Source organism: Gracilinanus agilis, chromosome 6 (genome assembly GCF_016433145.1).
Source record: "Gracilinanus agilis isolate LMUSP501 chromosome 6, AgileGrace, whole genome shotgun sequence".
Lineage (NCBI taxonomy): Eukaryota > Metazoa > Chordata > Mammalia > Didelphimorphia > Didelphidae > Gracilinanus > Gracilinanus agilis.
The window spans coordinates 297,863,122-297,879,935 of record NC_058135.1 but is presented as its reverse complement, the minus strand read 5'-3'; the positions used below and the strand labels follow the sequence as shown (position 1 = coordinate 297,879,935).

At 62.6% G+C, this 16,814-nt stretch overlaps 1 protein-coding gene across 3 annotated transcripts in view; it reads left to right on the top strand.

Moving 5' to 3' along the window:
- MOB2 (MOB kinase activator 2) overlaps nt 1-16,126 on the top strand; it is a 66,981-nt gene extending 50,855 nt beyond the window's left edge. Inside the window, exons 1-5 of one of the 3 annotated variants that reach the window (XM_044680766.1) lie at nt 6,540-6,714; nt 6,759-6,956; nt 8,204-8,297; nt 14,763-14,887; nt 15,198-16,126. In XM_044680766.1, the coding sequence (XP_044536701.1) occupies nt 6,615-6,714; nt 6,759-6,956; nt 8,204-8,297; nt 14,763-14,887; nt 15,198-15,514 (834 nt within the window). In that variant the 5' untranslated portion in view covers nt 6,540-6,614 and the 3' untranslated portion in view covers nt 15,515-16,126. Of the gene's footprint in view, nt 1-6,106; nt 6,957-8,203; nt 8,298-14,762; nt 14,888-15,197 lie in introns of those variants that run through there. The other 2 variants (XM_044680767.1, XM_044680765.1) reach the window with 2 other exon arrangements.
- The last annotated feature ends 688 nt before the right edge of the window (nt 16,127-16,814 follow it).

Genomic DNA, 16,814 nt, shown 5'->3' with positions numbered 1-16,814 from the left:
CCCCCCCCCCCCCGGAAGGGTGGCCCCTGGTCCGAGCCGCAGGAAAGCCAGGGGAGGCCCGCAGGGATCCGCCGAGGCAGGGTCTGGGGTCCGAGCGGGGCCCGGCCCGTCTTCTCTGGGCCTCCTTCGTCATCCGTGCGGCGCGATGACCAGCCCGAAGCCCTGGGAAGCCGGTTCTCCTCCCTCCGTGGCATCGCATCTCTCGGGCTCCTCGTGCCCACGTACGGAGGACGTGCCGGGTCTCGCCCAGCAGCGCGAGGGAGGCTGCCTTGGGGAGGTGACAGGCCGCATTCCACTGACAAATAGGTCACGGCGCCATCGTGCTGACGAGGAGCTCCCCTTCGGGGCCAGCCGGGGCGTCGCTCCCAGGAATCTGGAAGGTGAAAGCTGGGCGTCTGGGCGGATGCTGAGGGGGAGGCCCGGGGGGCTGCCCAGCGTGGGGGGGGGGTCCCGAGGCCTCGGGCCGTCCCAGCCTGCGGGGCTCGTTCCTCTGTCTGTCTAGCAGAGCTGGGCTGCCTCCTTGCCGAGCCCGGGGGCCGCCCACGAAGCCTCCTTCCCTGTTTCTGGCGTCACTGGCAGCTGTGCTCAGGCAGCGGCCCCAGGCAGGCTCTGCTGCCCCTCCGGGTCTGGCCCTCCTGGCCTTCTCCTGGTGGGGCCTCCCAGCCTCTCCCCAACCCCCCATCCCATGGCTTGTCCCGGAGGGGTTTTCCCAGGGCCTGGGCCTGGTTTTCGCTCCTCTTCTCAGCTCTCTTCCTTGCCTGAGGCTGCCAAGGCTAGAGAGTGGGGGGCGTCGCACCCGGGCCTGGCCTGGCGTCCGGGCAGGAGGCTCCTTCCTCGCTGCCTGAGATCTGGGCCCGTGAGCCGGACACCCGATGATGGAGACGGAAGCCGACGGCGGCCCGGCTTCCCCCGAAGCCTCTTCTCTCTGCTGGCCTCGGAGCCTCAGGAAGGGGCCCCCTCCGGAGTCTTTCTGTGGCAGAGACGCCATGCCGAGGCCCAGGAAGGCTCCAGAGGCCCCCGCTGCCCGGCTCCGGAAGGCCAGGGCAGGTCCCGGGCACCGCTCCGGCGGGGCGACTGATGTGGGAGGAAGGAGGGGGCGATGGGACAGTTGTCGGGGCCTCCTGACCTCCGGGCTCCAGTAGAGGCTCGTTCCTCTTGGGCTACAGAGTTGGGGGCAGAAACGGACCACGAGGGAGGCCAGTCCTCCCTGCGCAGTTGGAAATGGAGGTCCAAAGAGGGCAGCCCCTTCCCCGGACGCCCAGCCGGCGGGCCAGAGCTGGGCTCGGGGCCCTTCATCGTCGAGGAGGGCCAGGCCAGAAGGGCCTCGCGGGTGGGCAGGCTTCTCCTTCGTGTCTGCCCCTGCTGCGCCTGGTGCCCGGCGGCAAGTCCCTTTGGCTCTCTGGCTCCACGTGCCAGAGCGAAGGGAGGGCAGCAGGCCTTTGCCGCTGGGTGCCCGCCTCTGGGGAGCCCGAGGACCCCCTCCCCAGAAAAGTGCTTGAAATACGAGGGACCAAAGGCCTTCGCCACCGCGGGGGAGCCACAGGTTTTGAAAAAGCCGGTCAGGGCGCTGGACCAGGGCTCTGGCCTGGAGCCCCTCCGGGGCCTTCCCAGCCTTCTTTCTTCCCTGGGCCGGCCCCCTCACCCCCTTCTCCCACGCCCACTTGCTGATGGCTCCCCTCGGCTGCCGGACTGGGGCGTTCTCTCCGGCAGAGTCCCCTGGGGAGGCTGAGCTGGGGCCGAGGCTCAAGGGGCCGCCAGGGCTCGGGTCGGGGGACGTGACCAGGAAATGTGGGGCTCGGAGCTGGCACCCGGGCCCGAGCTATTGCCACGGTTCCCCCGTCCTGAACCTCCGTGTCCTCCCGGGGCAGAGGAGGCCCGGGCGGCCGTTGGTTCTGCTCCGTCCTGGCTCGCTGTGCCGGCAGCTGCCTTGTTGTCCTATCGTTTGCCGCTTACATCCTCTCCGTGGCCCCTCCTGGGGTTTTCTGGGTGAAGGTCCTTCTCCGGCTCACTTTGCCAGTGAGGAAACTGAGGCAGAGAGGCTCGCTCGGCTGGGAAGCGTCGGACGCTGCCTGAGAGCCCTCTTCCCGCCCCCCGCCCGGGGCACACACGGGGCCCCCCGCGCTCGTCGCCCTCCTAGGCCTGCTCCCCTCCCCTCCTGCTCTTCTCCGTGCTGAGACGTAAGGCGAGGGGGCAGAGGGCCAGGGAGCAGCCCAGGCCTGGCCTCCCGCTTGCGCCGTGCCGTGCAGAGGCTCGGCGGGGGGCTTCCACATCGCCCCTCGATGGGCACCACGGGCAGCTTGGCCGGCGCTGGGCATGGAGCTCCTGCCCGGCCAGCCCCGAGTGTTTACTTGTAGCGGATCGCCTGGCGGAGAGCCGGGTTCGGAATCTGGTTCTGGCCCTCGTCATGCTGGCCGTGCCCGGGCGGCACCGGCTGTTCGCATCCGGAGGCAGGCAGAGATTCCCTTTTAAGGCAAACGGCTGCTGTGAGAATCGGAGAGAAAAGAATTCGCTGGCATGCAGGGAGCATTCTTCCTTCCTCCTTCCCGAGTCAGCCGGGAGCCGCTCCTAAAGGCGGCGAAAGCGGAGGCGCCCGGCCCGGGGCGGACGCTCTGCCCGCTCCTCGGTGCCCCCAAGTGCGAGGGACGGTGCCGGGGGCTGGCGGGGGGCCTCCTCCCCTTTCCAGGCCCCAGCAGGGACTGGGCACGACAGGGGGCCGGCGGGGTGTCCCGAGGATGGTGGATCTGGCCTCCTGCCATTATTGGCTTCATGGGGAACCCCACGGGAGGGCTCAGCTTGGGGGCTGCCGGCCTGTGGTGTGGCCCCCGGGGAGGGCCTCCTGAGCAGGCCCGAGTAAACAGAGGCCCCTGGGGAGGCCTCGTGGGCCCTCCATTCCCGCCTCCCGTCTCCCCTCTGCTGCCCACGGACCCACCAGGGTGTTTTCTGTTTTTCTGGTGAGCAGACGGACGGGGCAGGGCTGAAGAAGGGGACGAGGCCAGGCCGGGCTTCCCCCTCCCCCGTCTCCATTCGGGCTGCTTTGAGGCTGGCCTTCTGGCTCTCCCTGCCAGGGAACGGGCTCAGGGTGCGGCATTCACTGGCCTCCTGCGGGGTCTGCAGCCCCGGGGCTTTCTCTGGCCTTGAGCTGGGCACGGTGGGACCCCCCCCCCCCGGACCTCTGTGCCAGGAACTGAGTCATCACCGTTTCCCGTCCTGGGCCTGTGCAGGAGGCCAGAACCGTCCTTCCAGCCCTCCCCGGCTGCAGCCAGTGCCGGGGCTCCCTCACACCCTTTGTTCTTGGCGCAGAAAGGAAAGGAGCCTCTCCTGCCCTCGCCCGTGCTGCGTGGGGGGCCGAGGCTGCCCGCCTCTTCTTCAGGACTTCTGTGAGCCCGAGCCATGGCTCTCCAGAGCAGAGCTGCCAGCCGGGAGACTAGCGGCCCGACCAGGAAGCGCCCACGTTGGGTGGTCTGCCCGGTGCGTCCCGGCCCTCCGTGGCGACTCCCCAGCTCTGGCGCGGCTCTGTGCAGAGTCTGCCCCTGGGCCTGGCAGACAGCTTCCCCCGAAGACCGAGCCGGCCGTCCCCTCGGCCGTCCCGGGGAGCCCCGCGCCTTTTCTCCCAGGTCGGTCTTGGAGGGAGCGGCTGGCTCTGCCCAGGCCTGGCTGGCTCCTTCCTCTTTACCCCGGGCTAAGCGCTGGCCCCGCTCTCAGGGAGCTCCTGGTCTGGGGAGGGAGGCAGCTGCCAGGCCGAAGGAGAGGGCCCTGCGGCCGGGGAGGCCGAGCGGCGCACTTCTCGGGGCCTCCGAGGGGGCCCTGTTAGAAGTCGGGGTGTCCGCGTGGGGAGAGGGAAGAGGGCGCCCCCTCCCCACCCCGTCCTTGAGCCGGCCGGCGTCTTCCCTGCCCCACTCACGAGGAGCTCTCGCACTCGTCCCCCGTCTGCCCTCCTTCCCTCGTCTGTAGGGTCGGCTAGAAGCAGGCCGAGCCCCGGAGGGAGGGATGGTGTCTGGGTCGCCATTGCTGGGCAGGGTTTGGGGCACCACACTGGGGAGGGCGAGTCGAACAGCAAGAGAAATGGGAAGGGATTCCCCCAGCTTTGGGCTCGGGAGGGGAAGGGTGTCCTCGGGGGACTCTGCCCTCCTGGGCTTGGAGGCCGCCTAGAGTGAGCAGGCAGGACTTGAACTCAGATCTTGCTGGCTCCAAGTATGTCATGCAACTTTGCTAAGTGTTTATACGGGGGGTGGATGCGTGTACAGCCTGCCGCACACCAGCTGGATCCAGAACAGAGTGAGGGGAGATGGAGTGAGCCCCAAGAGGGCGAGAGGCCGAGGCGCGCCAAGGGAGGATCTGAACACAGCTCAAGGGGCAGCAGCCCCGAGAGAGGCTTTTGTGCACAAATCTGGAGGCAGCAGAGATGGCACTGGAGGAGAAGATGGAAAACGCATCGAGAGGAGAGAGGGGAGGGCAGACCCTGGGCACGCAGGCCTTCCGGGGGGCGGCCACAGCAGAGCCTGTCTGGGGCCAGCCTTGGGCTCCAGAGTTTCACCGGAGACCCCCGAGAACGCGAAGGTTCTGCCCTTCAGCCCTGCGTCTCTGCCCCGTTCGCTCCCACTTCTTCGCGATCCCTGATCTCCTGGAGCCTGGCAGGAGTTCTGTCTTTTGGTGTCCCCCCTGGAGGAGGCGTCCGGTAGGAAAGCCATAGGCATGGCTGTGCCTGGAGTGTCCAGGGTGCACCGTGGAAACAGCTGGAAACCCCTTTGCAGGTGTGGAATTGGCTGCTGTGATGGGCGCCAGCCCTGGATCTCGCCAGCCTCTCTTGGTCCTGTGCTCCTTGGAGGGCCGCTACGTGGCAGGAGAATTCCTTGGCTTTGGCCTTAGCTCTGACTGGGGAAATGAAGGGCTGCCCAGGAGGCCTGCCTGCCCAGCGCTTCTGGGAGGGGGCTTTTCTCCCGGTGCTGCTTTGGGTGTGACTTTGAAGAGATGTGGGGACTGGCTGGCCCCACCTCATTTCACAGAGATCCCCAGACAGGGAAAGGGTTCTGCTCACCCCACGCGTCGCCTTCCGGTACAGTGTGGGACCTTTCCTGTCCATTGGATGCTTGTTATTGTAGAGGTGAGAGTCCTCCGTGATCATCCTGCTCAGCCCCTTATTTGGCACATGCAGAGATGAGGGAGCCGCCTCCAAGGATGACCAGAGCTGGTATCTATATGGGGTTTTAAGGTCTGTCCGTCATGCGCTTTGCAAATATTGGATCCTCACAACCACTCTGGAAGATAGGGCTCTTATCACTCCCCTTTTACAGAGGAGGAAACAGTAGGGAGACCCAGAAGGCTTGTCCTGGGCACTGCTGACATTTGCCATGTCCCCAGCAGTCTTCAGACCCTCCTTAGGGCAATGACTTTCTTTAAAGGCACTCAGGAGTGCAGGTTGTTCTAGATTTGCCTGAGGCAAACTGCCTAAAAGCTGTCTATTTATTTATTTGTTTGTTTGTTTATTTATTTGGGTTTTTCCCCATGGTTAACTGATTCATGATCTCTCCCATCCCTCTTTTTTCTCCCCCTCTCAGAGCCGACAAGCAATTCCACTGGTCTGTACATGTGTCATTGTTCAAAACCTATTTTCATATTATTCATATTTGCAAACCACGTGATCAGTCCTATGCTTTTCTTCTGTGTTTCTGCTCCCACAGTTCTTTCTCTGGATGTGGAGAGCGTTCTTTCGCCTAAATCCCTCCGGATTGCCTTGGTTCATTGCATTCTTGTTAGTTGCAGAGTCAATTACATTTGATTGTGCCACAATGTATCCGTCTCTGTGTACAATGTTCTGGTTCTGTTCATTTCGCTCTGCATCAGTCCATGGAGGTTCCCCAGTTCACATGGGATTCCTCCAGTTCATTATTTCTTTCAGCACAATAGTATTCCATCACCATCAGGTACCCCAATTTGTTCAGCCATTCCCCAATCGAAGGGCATCCCCTCATTTTTTCCAATTTGGAGTGAGGCCATAAATATTTTTGTACAAGTCTTTTTCCTTACGATCTCTTTGGGGTACAAACTCAGCAGTGGTATGGCTGGATCAAAGGGCAGGCGGTCTTTTAGCACCCTTTGAGCATAGTCCCAAATTGCCTTCCAGAAGGGTCGGATCCATTCACAAACCACCAGCAGTGTATTAGTGTCCCAACTTTGCAGCTGTGTTTTGATGAATTCCTGACGCTTTTCCAGGAAGGATATTCATGTCATTTCCCCTGGGGCTGTCTTAGGGATGGTTGGGGGTCTCTGGGAAATGCGTTTCTAGGTGAAGGACAAGCTGCCATCTTTCCCCACGCTGGCTCGTAGTAGCTTGGCCGACGGTGTTTCTCCCTTGGAGTGCCTTCCATTCTGTCTCTTGCCCATCCTCCCAAGTGACCAGAGGCCCGAAAGCCAGCTCGTGTTAGTTTTTGGGGTTACAGGGAGGGTTTCGTTCATGACTCCCCAGATCTTCCTCCTCACACCTCAGGGTAGGCCAGCTGGTGCTGTACTCTACGTAAAAGGCGGGGAACACGTCTGCCAGCAGAAAGGGGCCAAATGTGAGGAATGGGCACAGTCACTGCCCGGCCCTCCTGGTTTGTTTGGGCCATGTAAGCAGGATGGGGAAGAAGATTCTGACCCTCTGGGGGGAAATGAATGTGGAAGGGAGGGTCATCGAAGGAAGTGTTGTGGGGAGCCTCTGCTTCTCCCATTTGCCCCCCTTGCTTGGGCAGGCCTGGGCCTGGGCACTCGGGCCATCCCCTGGTCAGTAATCTTGCAATCCCTTCTCTCTCTTTCTAGAAAGTCCAAGGCAAAGCCAAATGGGAAGAAGCCTGCTCCGGAAGAGAAGAAGTTGTACCTGGAGCCAGAGTACGCCAAATCTAGAATTACTGACTTTGAGTTTAAGGAACTGGTGACGTTGCCGCGGGAGATCGACCTCAACGAGTGGCTGGCCAGCAACAGTAGGTAGCCCTCCCATGGGGGAGAGTCCGTCCCCCGAGGGGCAGAGCCCTGACCGCTTGCTCCCTTTCCGGACGCTCCCCTGAATCCCTTGTGCTCATTCGATGCCTTTGGCGGTTCTGAGTCTCCCCACAAGCCCTCCCTTCTTACAAGATTAAGAAAGAGGTGCGCACGCTGCCTCACGCCCAGTGGCGCCTCCAGTGGCACCATTGTCTGTCCTTGGGTTCTGCCTCCTTGCTTCGGGTCTGTGCACGGGCACCTTCCCAGGACTCTCCTTCAGGCCTTGGGGGGACACGCGGGCTAGAGGTACTGGAGGGGCCTAAGTCCGGCCGGGCGCTCTCGGGGTTGGCGGGGGTCGATGTCGAAGCCCCTCCCGGACGCCGCTGGCCGTGCTCTCTGCCTTCTGCGGCCCCTTCGAGACGCGGCTTTCTCGTCCTCTTTCGTCCTCGTTGTCCGTTTCTGGCTCTCTTCCCGGCCGCCTCCCTTGTTCCGGTGACGCGGGGCAGCCCCTTGTCGGGGGTGGCTGCTGGCCCTCCCTACGGAGGCCTCCTCTGGTTAGAGCCACCTTTTTTCCCAGTGGATAGTCTCCCTGTCCGTCCTGGCTGCCCCGATTTCTCTTGTGTGTCACCAGAAGCCTTCAGGCTTCAGAGGTTGGCCTCAGACGTGCGGCTCGCCTCTTCAGCGTCCATCGGGTGTGCGCGGGGCTGCCTTCAGTGGAAGCCCCCGAGGAAGGCGTCCGGGCGCCCCGGAGGGGAGAAGCTGTCCCCGGGGAACGGGCTCCGGCACGAGGGCCGACGTGCCTGGCTCACCCCTGCTGGGATGGGAGGGCGGCCGTGGGGTGCAGCCCCGCTTACTCATGGTGACGAGGGCAGGGGAGCCGCCCGGAGCCCAGGCCTGCAGGGACATGCCCTGCTGGTGGGCGGCTTCTGGTCTGTCCCGAGAGGCCGGAGCTCCCTCCGCCGCCTTGTGCAGACTTGTCGCTCGGAGGAGCTTCTGTCGGGAGAGCCCCCTGCCTTGTGGACCTCAGGTGCCCTGCGGAGCGGCATTCGGGACCCAGCCAGGGCCGTTGGGGGCAACACCGGCTGTCCCCGGGTGGCCGGCCGGACCCAGACTCCCTGGCCATTCCCCAGGACGGTTGCCCGTCATCCGGGCTCTGGTCTCCCCGACCAGCGGGGTAGGGCGCCGGAGGGACGCCTCGGGGTTAGGCCGTGACCACACCTCGTCTCCTCTCCTCTCTTCTCTCTTCCAGCGACTACCTTCTTCCACCATGTCAACCTCCAGTATAGCACCATCTCCGAATTCTGCACGGGAGATACCTGCCAGACCATGGCTGTGGGCAGCACGTGAGTGACCCTGGGGGGCGGCCAGTCTGGGAAGGCCCATCCGAGCCTCAGCGCGGGCCCGCCTCGTCCTCCAGGCGTGTGCAGGGAGGCCCCTCGGGGGCCCCTGAGCGGCCGCAGGGCGTGGGGGGGGGGGGGATGAGGGCCGGGCTGGGGGGGAGCCCCAACCCAGGCATGGACTCCAGTAAGAGAACGACACGCTGGGGCTTTTCTCGGACCTTTGGGCTCCTGTGAGTGGCCGCGGGGGTGGGCACCCTCTGCCAAAGGCTGGCACCTTCTCCATCAGTGAGAGTGTTCGTGGGATGCTGCTGCCCGGGCCACTGTGGGGCAGGGAACCCGCCCAGAGACCCCCAAGCACGTGGGAGTCAGAGGCTCCTCCTGCCTGAGGTTGGGAGACCGGGTGCGAGGCCTTTCTGCAGGTCTGGAGGAGGGCCTGGCCTTTGGTCCCTGCTGAGGAGACAGCAGGGCTGGAGGGCTCGTGCCAACCCCCTGTGCCTCCCCTCGGTCATCTCCAGGGAGGACGTGAATGAGGCCTGGCAGACGCTGTCCAAGTGAGATCCTGCCACCATTAGGTGTAGCCTCTCCTCGAGGCCCAGCGAAGTGCCAGCGTCCCAGGCCGCCCCTCCATGGGCAGGGGGACGGGATCCTAGTCTTCCCTTTGCAGGCAGGCAGGCCTGGCTCTTCTCCACTCCTATTAGTGTGTGCCCAGGGCGCTTGGCACCCCTGCTTTGGGCTTGACACGATGTGCCAGGCCCAGAGGCAAGACGGCCCAAAGCGACAGCCCCTGCCCAGAAGGAACCCATTTGCTCTCGGGCTGCTGAGAGGTGAGCACGCTGGCCACACTCTGGGCCTCGGGAGCCACATTTGACCCTAGAAGACCAGAGGCCTGGTGAGCATCGGGCGGGATCCGATCCCATCGCCCGCCCGTTGGGCTCTGCGTCCCCGAGGCCCAAGCCTCGCTCACAGGGTCGCCGTCCAGAAACAAAGCGAGCTCTCGTCCCGGCCCACTGCATAGGGAGAGTCCCACGTCCACCACCGGGGGCCCTCGGACCTTGGCCCAAACACAGGGAAGCTCTGGGAGAAGAGAGGCTGGGCCGGGCCAGAGACCAAGAGCGGGGGGACGGTCACACAGCACTGGGCCACCTGAGCAGATGTGGACGGAAGCGCCGGTGTGCACACGTGTGTGTATGTGCCTGTGTCACTGAGAGTGTGTGTGTCATTGTAGGAGAATGTGTGTGTGTGACCGTGAGTGTGTGCCTGAGGTTGTGTGACGGGGGTGTCTGTGAGTATGACTGCCAGACTGTCACACTGTGATTGTGTGTGACTGTGTGAGTGTGTGACTGAGGCTGGATGCCTGGTTGTGACTGTGAGACGGTGTGTAGCTGTGATAGTGTGTGGGACTCTGACAGTGACTTTAGGTGTGATGGCGTGTATGTGTGTGAGTGTGAGTGTGACTATATATATGACTGTGACTGCGTGTGTGCGACTGTGTGAATGTCTATGTGAGCACTTTGTGACTGTGTGACCGTGAGTGTGTGTGAGACTGACTGCGTGTGACTGTGACCGCCTGTGCGAGGTCCGTAGCTTTCGGCCCTCGGAGGGCGAGGGATGGGCGCACAGTAGGGCCGTCATAGATGCCATGTGAGTGACTGGTCCGGCCGGGGCTCGGGGTGTCCTCAGGACCGTTGGGGCGCCCGGGGGGGGGGGGGGCGTGGGCCACGCAGATGTCGCTCTGGGCACGCGGCTGCCGATCACGTGTCTCACCGGGAGGTAGCCGGGTCTGACGCTCCTGGGGACAAGAAGCTTCGGGTTTGTCGGGTCAGAAATGTGGCACAGTAGAGAGGGTGCCGGGCCTCGAGATGGGATCTGAGTTCAAACGCAGCCTTCGACACCTACCAGCGGTGTGACCCAAGTCACTCGACCCCTGCCTGCCTCTGTTTCCCCGTCTGTAAAATGAGCAGTCACAGCACCTCCTTCCCAGGGTGGTTGTGAGACTCACATGAGAGGATCATTGTAAAGCGCTCAGCACGGTGCCTGGCACCCCGGGGGGAGCCGAAGAAGCCAGCCCCTTCTCCTGTTTTCCAAGGTTCCCGGGCTGAGAACGCCCACCGAGTGCGACCCAGAATGCCTTGCCCAAGGGCCCTGCGCAGCCGTGGGCCTCTCATTGCCAGGAGCCGGCCCCGAGTCGCCCCTGGGCTTCCCTTCCTGCTGCGGGTCGTGCCTTCTGAGACCCAGCAGAGGCCCCAAAGGATTGGGCGATGGGCTCATGTCACGGAATGATGGAGATGATGGTAGCTCGCGTTTCATGAAGGCCTGCTGGCGGCACGGTGCCAGGCTCTTTACTAATGGGATCTCCTTCGGGGCTCACTGTGAGGCAGGCTGTGGTTAGCCCCAGTTTACAGATGAAGAGACTGAGGTCAGCAGGGCAAAGTGACTCGCCCAGGATCACCCCGCTAGCGGCTGTGGGCAGATTTGAATTCAAGCCTTCCTGACTCCAGACTCAAGAAGCCAAGTTCCCCTCGGCCTTGGAGCATTTTCTGTACGTGGGGCTGAAGTCAAGGCCCTCGCCCTGCGGTCAGCCTCCCTTGGGAGTTCTCCAGAAGCTCACCCAGCCCCCCGATGTGGCCTGGCTGGGGCGAGGGGGTGCTGCAGCCCCCGAATCCACACACGTCCTCTCTGAAGGAAACCTGCTCCCACTGCCGGATGGGAATTCACGTGGAACAGCCTTCGAGTAACCCATGGGGAGGGCGCAGCAGCCCTTCTGCAAGGCCAGACAGGAGGCGTCTGGCGGGTACTCGAGGCCTCCGGCTCATCCCGGCCTTGGCACTGACCAGGACTTTGGCCGCCCCCCACATCTGAGCCCTCTGGAAGAAGCAGCGACTCCATCAGGCATCCGGGGCCTGCCGTGGGCTGGGCTTGCCAGCGGTTGGCCAGCCCTTTGGGATGCCGGGCAGTCTCTTCGGAGAAAGCGCCCGTGTGGTCCTGCTGAGGGAAAGGGAAGGCTCAGGGCAGGGTGGGGCTGAGGAGCTGCTCCCCGGGGGGCCCCTTCCCAAAGAGAACAAGAAGCAGGTGGTGGGCAGATGGGAGGGAAGAGAAGCTGCCAGGACGTCTGGGCTTCTGCGAGGCTGTACCCTGTGATGTCATCCACCTCCCTTGGGGAGGGCCAGGTGGGGCAGGCAGAGTGCTGTGGCTGAACTGACGTACAGTGTGCTGAGGCCTAAAGCTATGCAGAAAGGCAGCAGTGTGGTCGGTGCCCCAAGGAGGGAGACAACTGCCCCAACAACGAGGGGCAGATGAGAGGAGAAGGCTGGAGCTGGGGCGGGGGGAGGGGGGAGGAGGGCAGGAAGGAGGAACATTTTTCAATAGGAAGTAAGATTTGAACTGAGGCTTTTTTTTTTTTTAATCCTCACCTTCCATCTTGGAGTCAATACTGTGTATTGCTCCAAGGCAGAAGAGTGATAAGGGTGGGCCATGGGTGTCAAGTGACTTGCCCAGGGTCACACAGCTGGGAAGTGTCTGAGGCCAGATTGGAACCCAGGACCTCCCGTCCCTAGGCCTGACTCTCCATCCACTGAGCTACCCAACTGCCCCCTGAACTGAGTCTTGAAGGCGTCCAGGAGAGAACACCCTAGGCCTTGGGGACAGCCAGTGACTATATGATGGGCAAGGAAGCAGATTGTAGTCTGCAGAGGGCAGACATGGAGGGCAAAGTCAGAAAGGCCACAAGGGGCCAGCTTGTAGAGGCCTTTAAAGGCCAAACAGAAGATTCTGTCCTAGAGGTAATGGGGAGCTGCCGGAGTTTATTGGGTAGGTATGTGACATTGTCAGGCCTACACTTAAGACATCTGTTTGATAGCTGAGTGGTGTAAGAAATAAAATGACAAATATCATGGTTTCAAAGGGTTTATTGAAAGCCATTTAGAAAAATGAAGCCATGTGCCTGTCGAGTTATTTTAAAGGGACCCACCATTTACCTGCTCCTCCCATCCTCGGCTCCTGCTCCACAGTCGCAAAGAAGAACGAGCCAGTCCTGGCACTCCCTATTTAACCTTCTGTTTACGTTATTAGGTAATTGCCTACGTCATTTATGTAAGCCAGGAATCATGGGAAATGTAGTTTGAAAGAGATCGAAATGTCCACAGGAAGTTTAGATCAGGGACCTCAAAATTAGTTCAGGGACCCCCAAATTTCCAATATCACAGTGGAAGATGAACTGGAATGGGAAGGCATCTGAAGCAAGGAGCCCCCTCCTGGAGGGTGTGGTGATAGGCCACACATGGTAGCAGGGGCAGGGGAGAGAGATGCTCCAGAGGTGAAATGGGCAAAATTGCTGCAGAGGTGAAATGGACAAGATTCTGCAGAGGTGAATTCAGCAAGAAATTCCACAGAGGTGACATCTGACATGAGATGCTGCATAGATAACCGGCAAAGAGGCTGCTGAGGTGACATTGACAGATGCTGCAGAAGTGAAATTGACCAGAGATTCTGCAGAAGTGAAATCGACCAGAGATTCTGCAGAAGTGAAATCCACCAGAGATTCCACAGAGGTGAAATCCACCAGAGAGACTGTAGAGGTGAAATTGACAGGCCTTGGTGCCATATTGGATTCGGTGGGGTGAGAGAGTGAGGCTGACATCTAGGTTTTGAGCCTGGGGGACTAGGAGGACGATGTTGCCCTCCACAGTCACAGAGAAGACAGTGCCCATAAACAGAGAAACACTGAATATGGGGTTGAGAGTAGAGGCGACGGAGTGCTCTGCTGGAGAAGATGGCATAGCTCCACGGCCAATATGAAGAATCCCTGCATCTCTTCAGAAGACAGCCTGGATCCCTGTGAGGGGTAAGGCCTGTGGGTGCTCCCAACTGACATCAGTGACCAAAAACCACCGAAAGAACGAATAAGCAAGGTTCAGGGACACTATGTTCCCCCGGCCTGTTGGGCTGGGCCCAGGGAGTGTAGAGGAGAACCTCCCTGCTCGGGTTAGAGAGAGCTCCTGTTCCTTGTTGCCTTGGAGCTGGCTGAGGACCAACTAATTATAGATTGCCAAGAAGCCCAGGCCGCCCCACCCTGCAGCTCTGCTCCAGCCCTGAAGCCTTCAGGTTGGACCATTGAAAGAGTGAACAGGAGCAAGCTGGGGATGGACAGCCTAAAAGGGACTGACTGAACCTCCCAGCTGGAGCGGGGATCCTGGGACCCCAAAGGACCTGGGAGGGGGGGTGGGGAGATCAAGCCTCTCATACATGCTCTTTGGAAGCCTCATTGGCACACCTTCATCCCTGCAAAAGGCTCAGGGAGGAAGCTGGCCCTGCCTCACCCACCACCATTGAGCCAATATATAAAAGATGCAGAAATGACGAGGACCCTGGCCAGTGGGCAGGAGTGGGGCAGGTTGGCGTTGGCTGTCAGAAAACATCCCCTCAGCTCTAGAGGGCGCCTCTGACGGCCACAGACTTTGCGGTTCAGTTATTTCAGTCACGTCTGACTCTCCGGGACTCCAGTCACGGTTTTCTTGGCAAAGATACCGGAGTTTTGCTTTTTCCTTCTCCAGCCCATTTTACAGATGGGGAAGCATGCAAATAAGGTTTAGTGACTTGCCCAGGGTCACCCAGCTGGCTATGAACTCGGGTCTTCCTCACTCCAGGCCCTTCCCAGAGCCCTCCATGATGTGTGCCACCTCTCGGTAACAGGGATGGGTGTCGTACTTAGGTTAGATGGGGCTTTTGGAATGGCCTGGCACTGAATGCCCCTCCCTGAACCCCCCAGATCTAGCTGCCCCGCCGCCGGGAGTCTTCCCATTGTTTGAGCTCCACCAGTCCTCCCTCACGGACCTCGAGGTCCCGGGCCTGGTCTAGAGAGGCCTTCGAAGGTGCCGGAGGTGGTGCTCTGCGGCAACCTTAGCCGGGCCCAGGGGGAAGTCCTGGATCCAGAGAACCCAGACAGATGCCACATGGTTCCGGATCCCCAGGAGGGGCAGCAGGCAGGATGGGGAATCAGAAGCAGCCGGCATCTCCAGGGCGCCCCAGAGAAGGAGCCGGGCAGACCCCGGCTGACTGTCTGACCGTCTCTTCCCGATTCCAGCGTCTCCGTCGTCCCCCGCCCCCGCCACTCCGTGAAAGGGTCTCTGCGGTCTTAACGCCTCGAAGCGTGGCCCGGCTGGGCCCCCGCGCAAACGTCCTGGACCTCCTGGCGGCCCCTTAGTGGAAGGAGAGGGGGAAAGGCTCTCTTCCCATGGGGGGGACGACTGTCCAGTGGGGCGTTGGGAAGCGAAGCCCGTGATGGCCGTGTCCCCCTCCCCAGCGGGCACACGCGTGCTCGTCCGGATAGCCGGCTGTAAACAGTAGGCGCCTAAGCTGTGCTTGTTCTGTTGCCTGGGAGGAGGCAGGCTCATGGCACGTTTCCGGGGCCTCCCCGGGCTCGGGCCGGCCGGCTCTGCAAAGCAAACGGCCTCTTGGTCTGTCCCCCCACAGGCAATACTACTGGTATGACGAGCGGGGGAAGAAGACCAAGTGTACGGCCCCCCAGTATGTCGACTTCGTCATGAGCTCCGTGCAGAAGCTGGTGACGGACGAGGACGTCTTCCCCACAAAATACGGTAGGCGGCCCGAAGGGGAAGGGGCGGAGGGTGGGAGCTGCCGTACACAGAAGTCTGGGAGGGCTTCTCAGAGGAGGCAGCCTCTGAGCCGGGCCTCGCCGGAGGAGAAGGTGGCTCTGAGCAAGCACGGAGGCCGCGTCCTCTACCTGCCCCCCCCAGCAGAGCACCCTGGGGGGTTGGGAGCCAGCTGGGGGGAGAAAGCGCGGCTCCTGGAGGCCCCGAGGGAGGCTGGCGGGCGTTTGGGGGCGTCTCGTCCCCCCTCGGAGCCTGCCGCAGGGGCCGGTCGTGACGGCGCTTCCTCCGTCCCCAGGCAAGGAGTTCCCCAACTCGTTCGAGTCGCTGGTCAAGAAGATCTGCAGGTACCTGTTCCACGTGCTGGCGCACATCTACGCGGCGCACTTCAAGGAGACGCTGGCCCTGGAGCTGCACGGACACTTGAACACGCTCTACACGCACTTCATCTTGTTCATCCGGGAGTTCAACCTGGTCGACTCCAAGGAGGTCACAGTCATGGACGACCTCACGGAGGTTCTGTGCAGCGGCGGGGGCGGCGGCAACGGCAATGGCGGCAACGGCGGCAACGGCGGGGGCGGGGGGGCGGCACAGAACCACGTGAAGGAGAGATGAGCCCACCCTGGGGCCCAGGACACGCACGGACCTTGGGAAGAGCAGCCTACCGTAGTCTATATTCTATTTCTGCAAGGGCCGGGCGCCCGTGCGGGGGGGCGTGTGCCCGCGGCTCTGGGGGAGAGATGGGCGCCCCCCCCGCGCCCCCCGCGCCCACGGCACGGCGCAGCGGCAGAGGGTCCCGGCCCGAGCGGGCTGCCATCGCCTTCATCGCCGCCGCGCGGAGATCGCCCGGGCCGGGCCGCCTTTGGTTCTGGTATTTTTCTGGCTTTGGTTTCCCGCGCGGAGAAGCCGGCATCGCGTCGGAAGCCCGACCTTTCCTTCGGAAGCAGATGGACTGAGGACGGACAGACTGATGGTCGGGTGACCGCTGGGCAGCCCCTGCTTGTCTGGGCTTCTTTCCTTTGGTTTCCTTTCGACCTGGAGCCCCCCCAGGCTCTCTCCTTGGGGGCACAGGTGGGCTTTGGGGAGGCGGGGCAGCTCGGAGGAACAGCCCCCCCAGCCCCCCCTGCTGCCCCGAGGGCGTGGCCAGGGGGGGAAGGGCCCCGGGGTGGCGGCACCCTATCGGCTTTTAGTTCATCTGTTCAATGATAATAAAAACATCCTCCCTCAGGCCCCGGCCCGGTTCTTCTCCCCCCCCCCCCCCCCCGCCCCCTCTGTGGACTCCCCGAGCAGCCGTGGGGCCTCTGAGCCAGGCATCTCAGGAGCTGGGAGCTGCCCCCGAACAGAGGGCGCAGCACTTGCACCCAGACGCGCGCCTCGGCCAGCCCCCAGGAGGAGGGTCAGCTGGCCCGGAATGGGAGGGAAAGGCAGGTAGAGCTGCAAAGGGAGGAAGGCCGCCTCCCATGGGGCTTTCTGGTCAGGCGGCCCCAGCCACAGAAGGAAGAGCTTCGTCAGGCCCGTTTGGGGACGGACGTCTCCGGCCGGGTCGTCCCTGCAGTCTTCCCTGGGCGCAGCCGCGAGCCGTGGCCGCCTCGGAGGCTCCCAGGCCCGTCCCCGAATGGGCCCCGCCTGCGCCCGCTTCAGAACTAGCCGCGTCTCCCTGCGAACCAGGCCGGGAGGAAGCCCAGGCCTGGCGCTGGCGACGACCCCGGGCGGACCCCCCAGACGGGCCCGCAGACACCCTTCGGGGAAGGGCCTCGAGGCCGGGAGACGACCTAAAGCCGGAGCAGGCCGAGCAAGCGGCAAACTGAGTTGAACCAACCGAGACGCCTCTCGGAGCTCCGCGGAGGGCGGCTGGGGGAGGGGAGCCGCCCGCGGGAAGTCCGAACGTCACACCCGAAGGGAGCGGAGCTCGGCG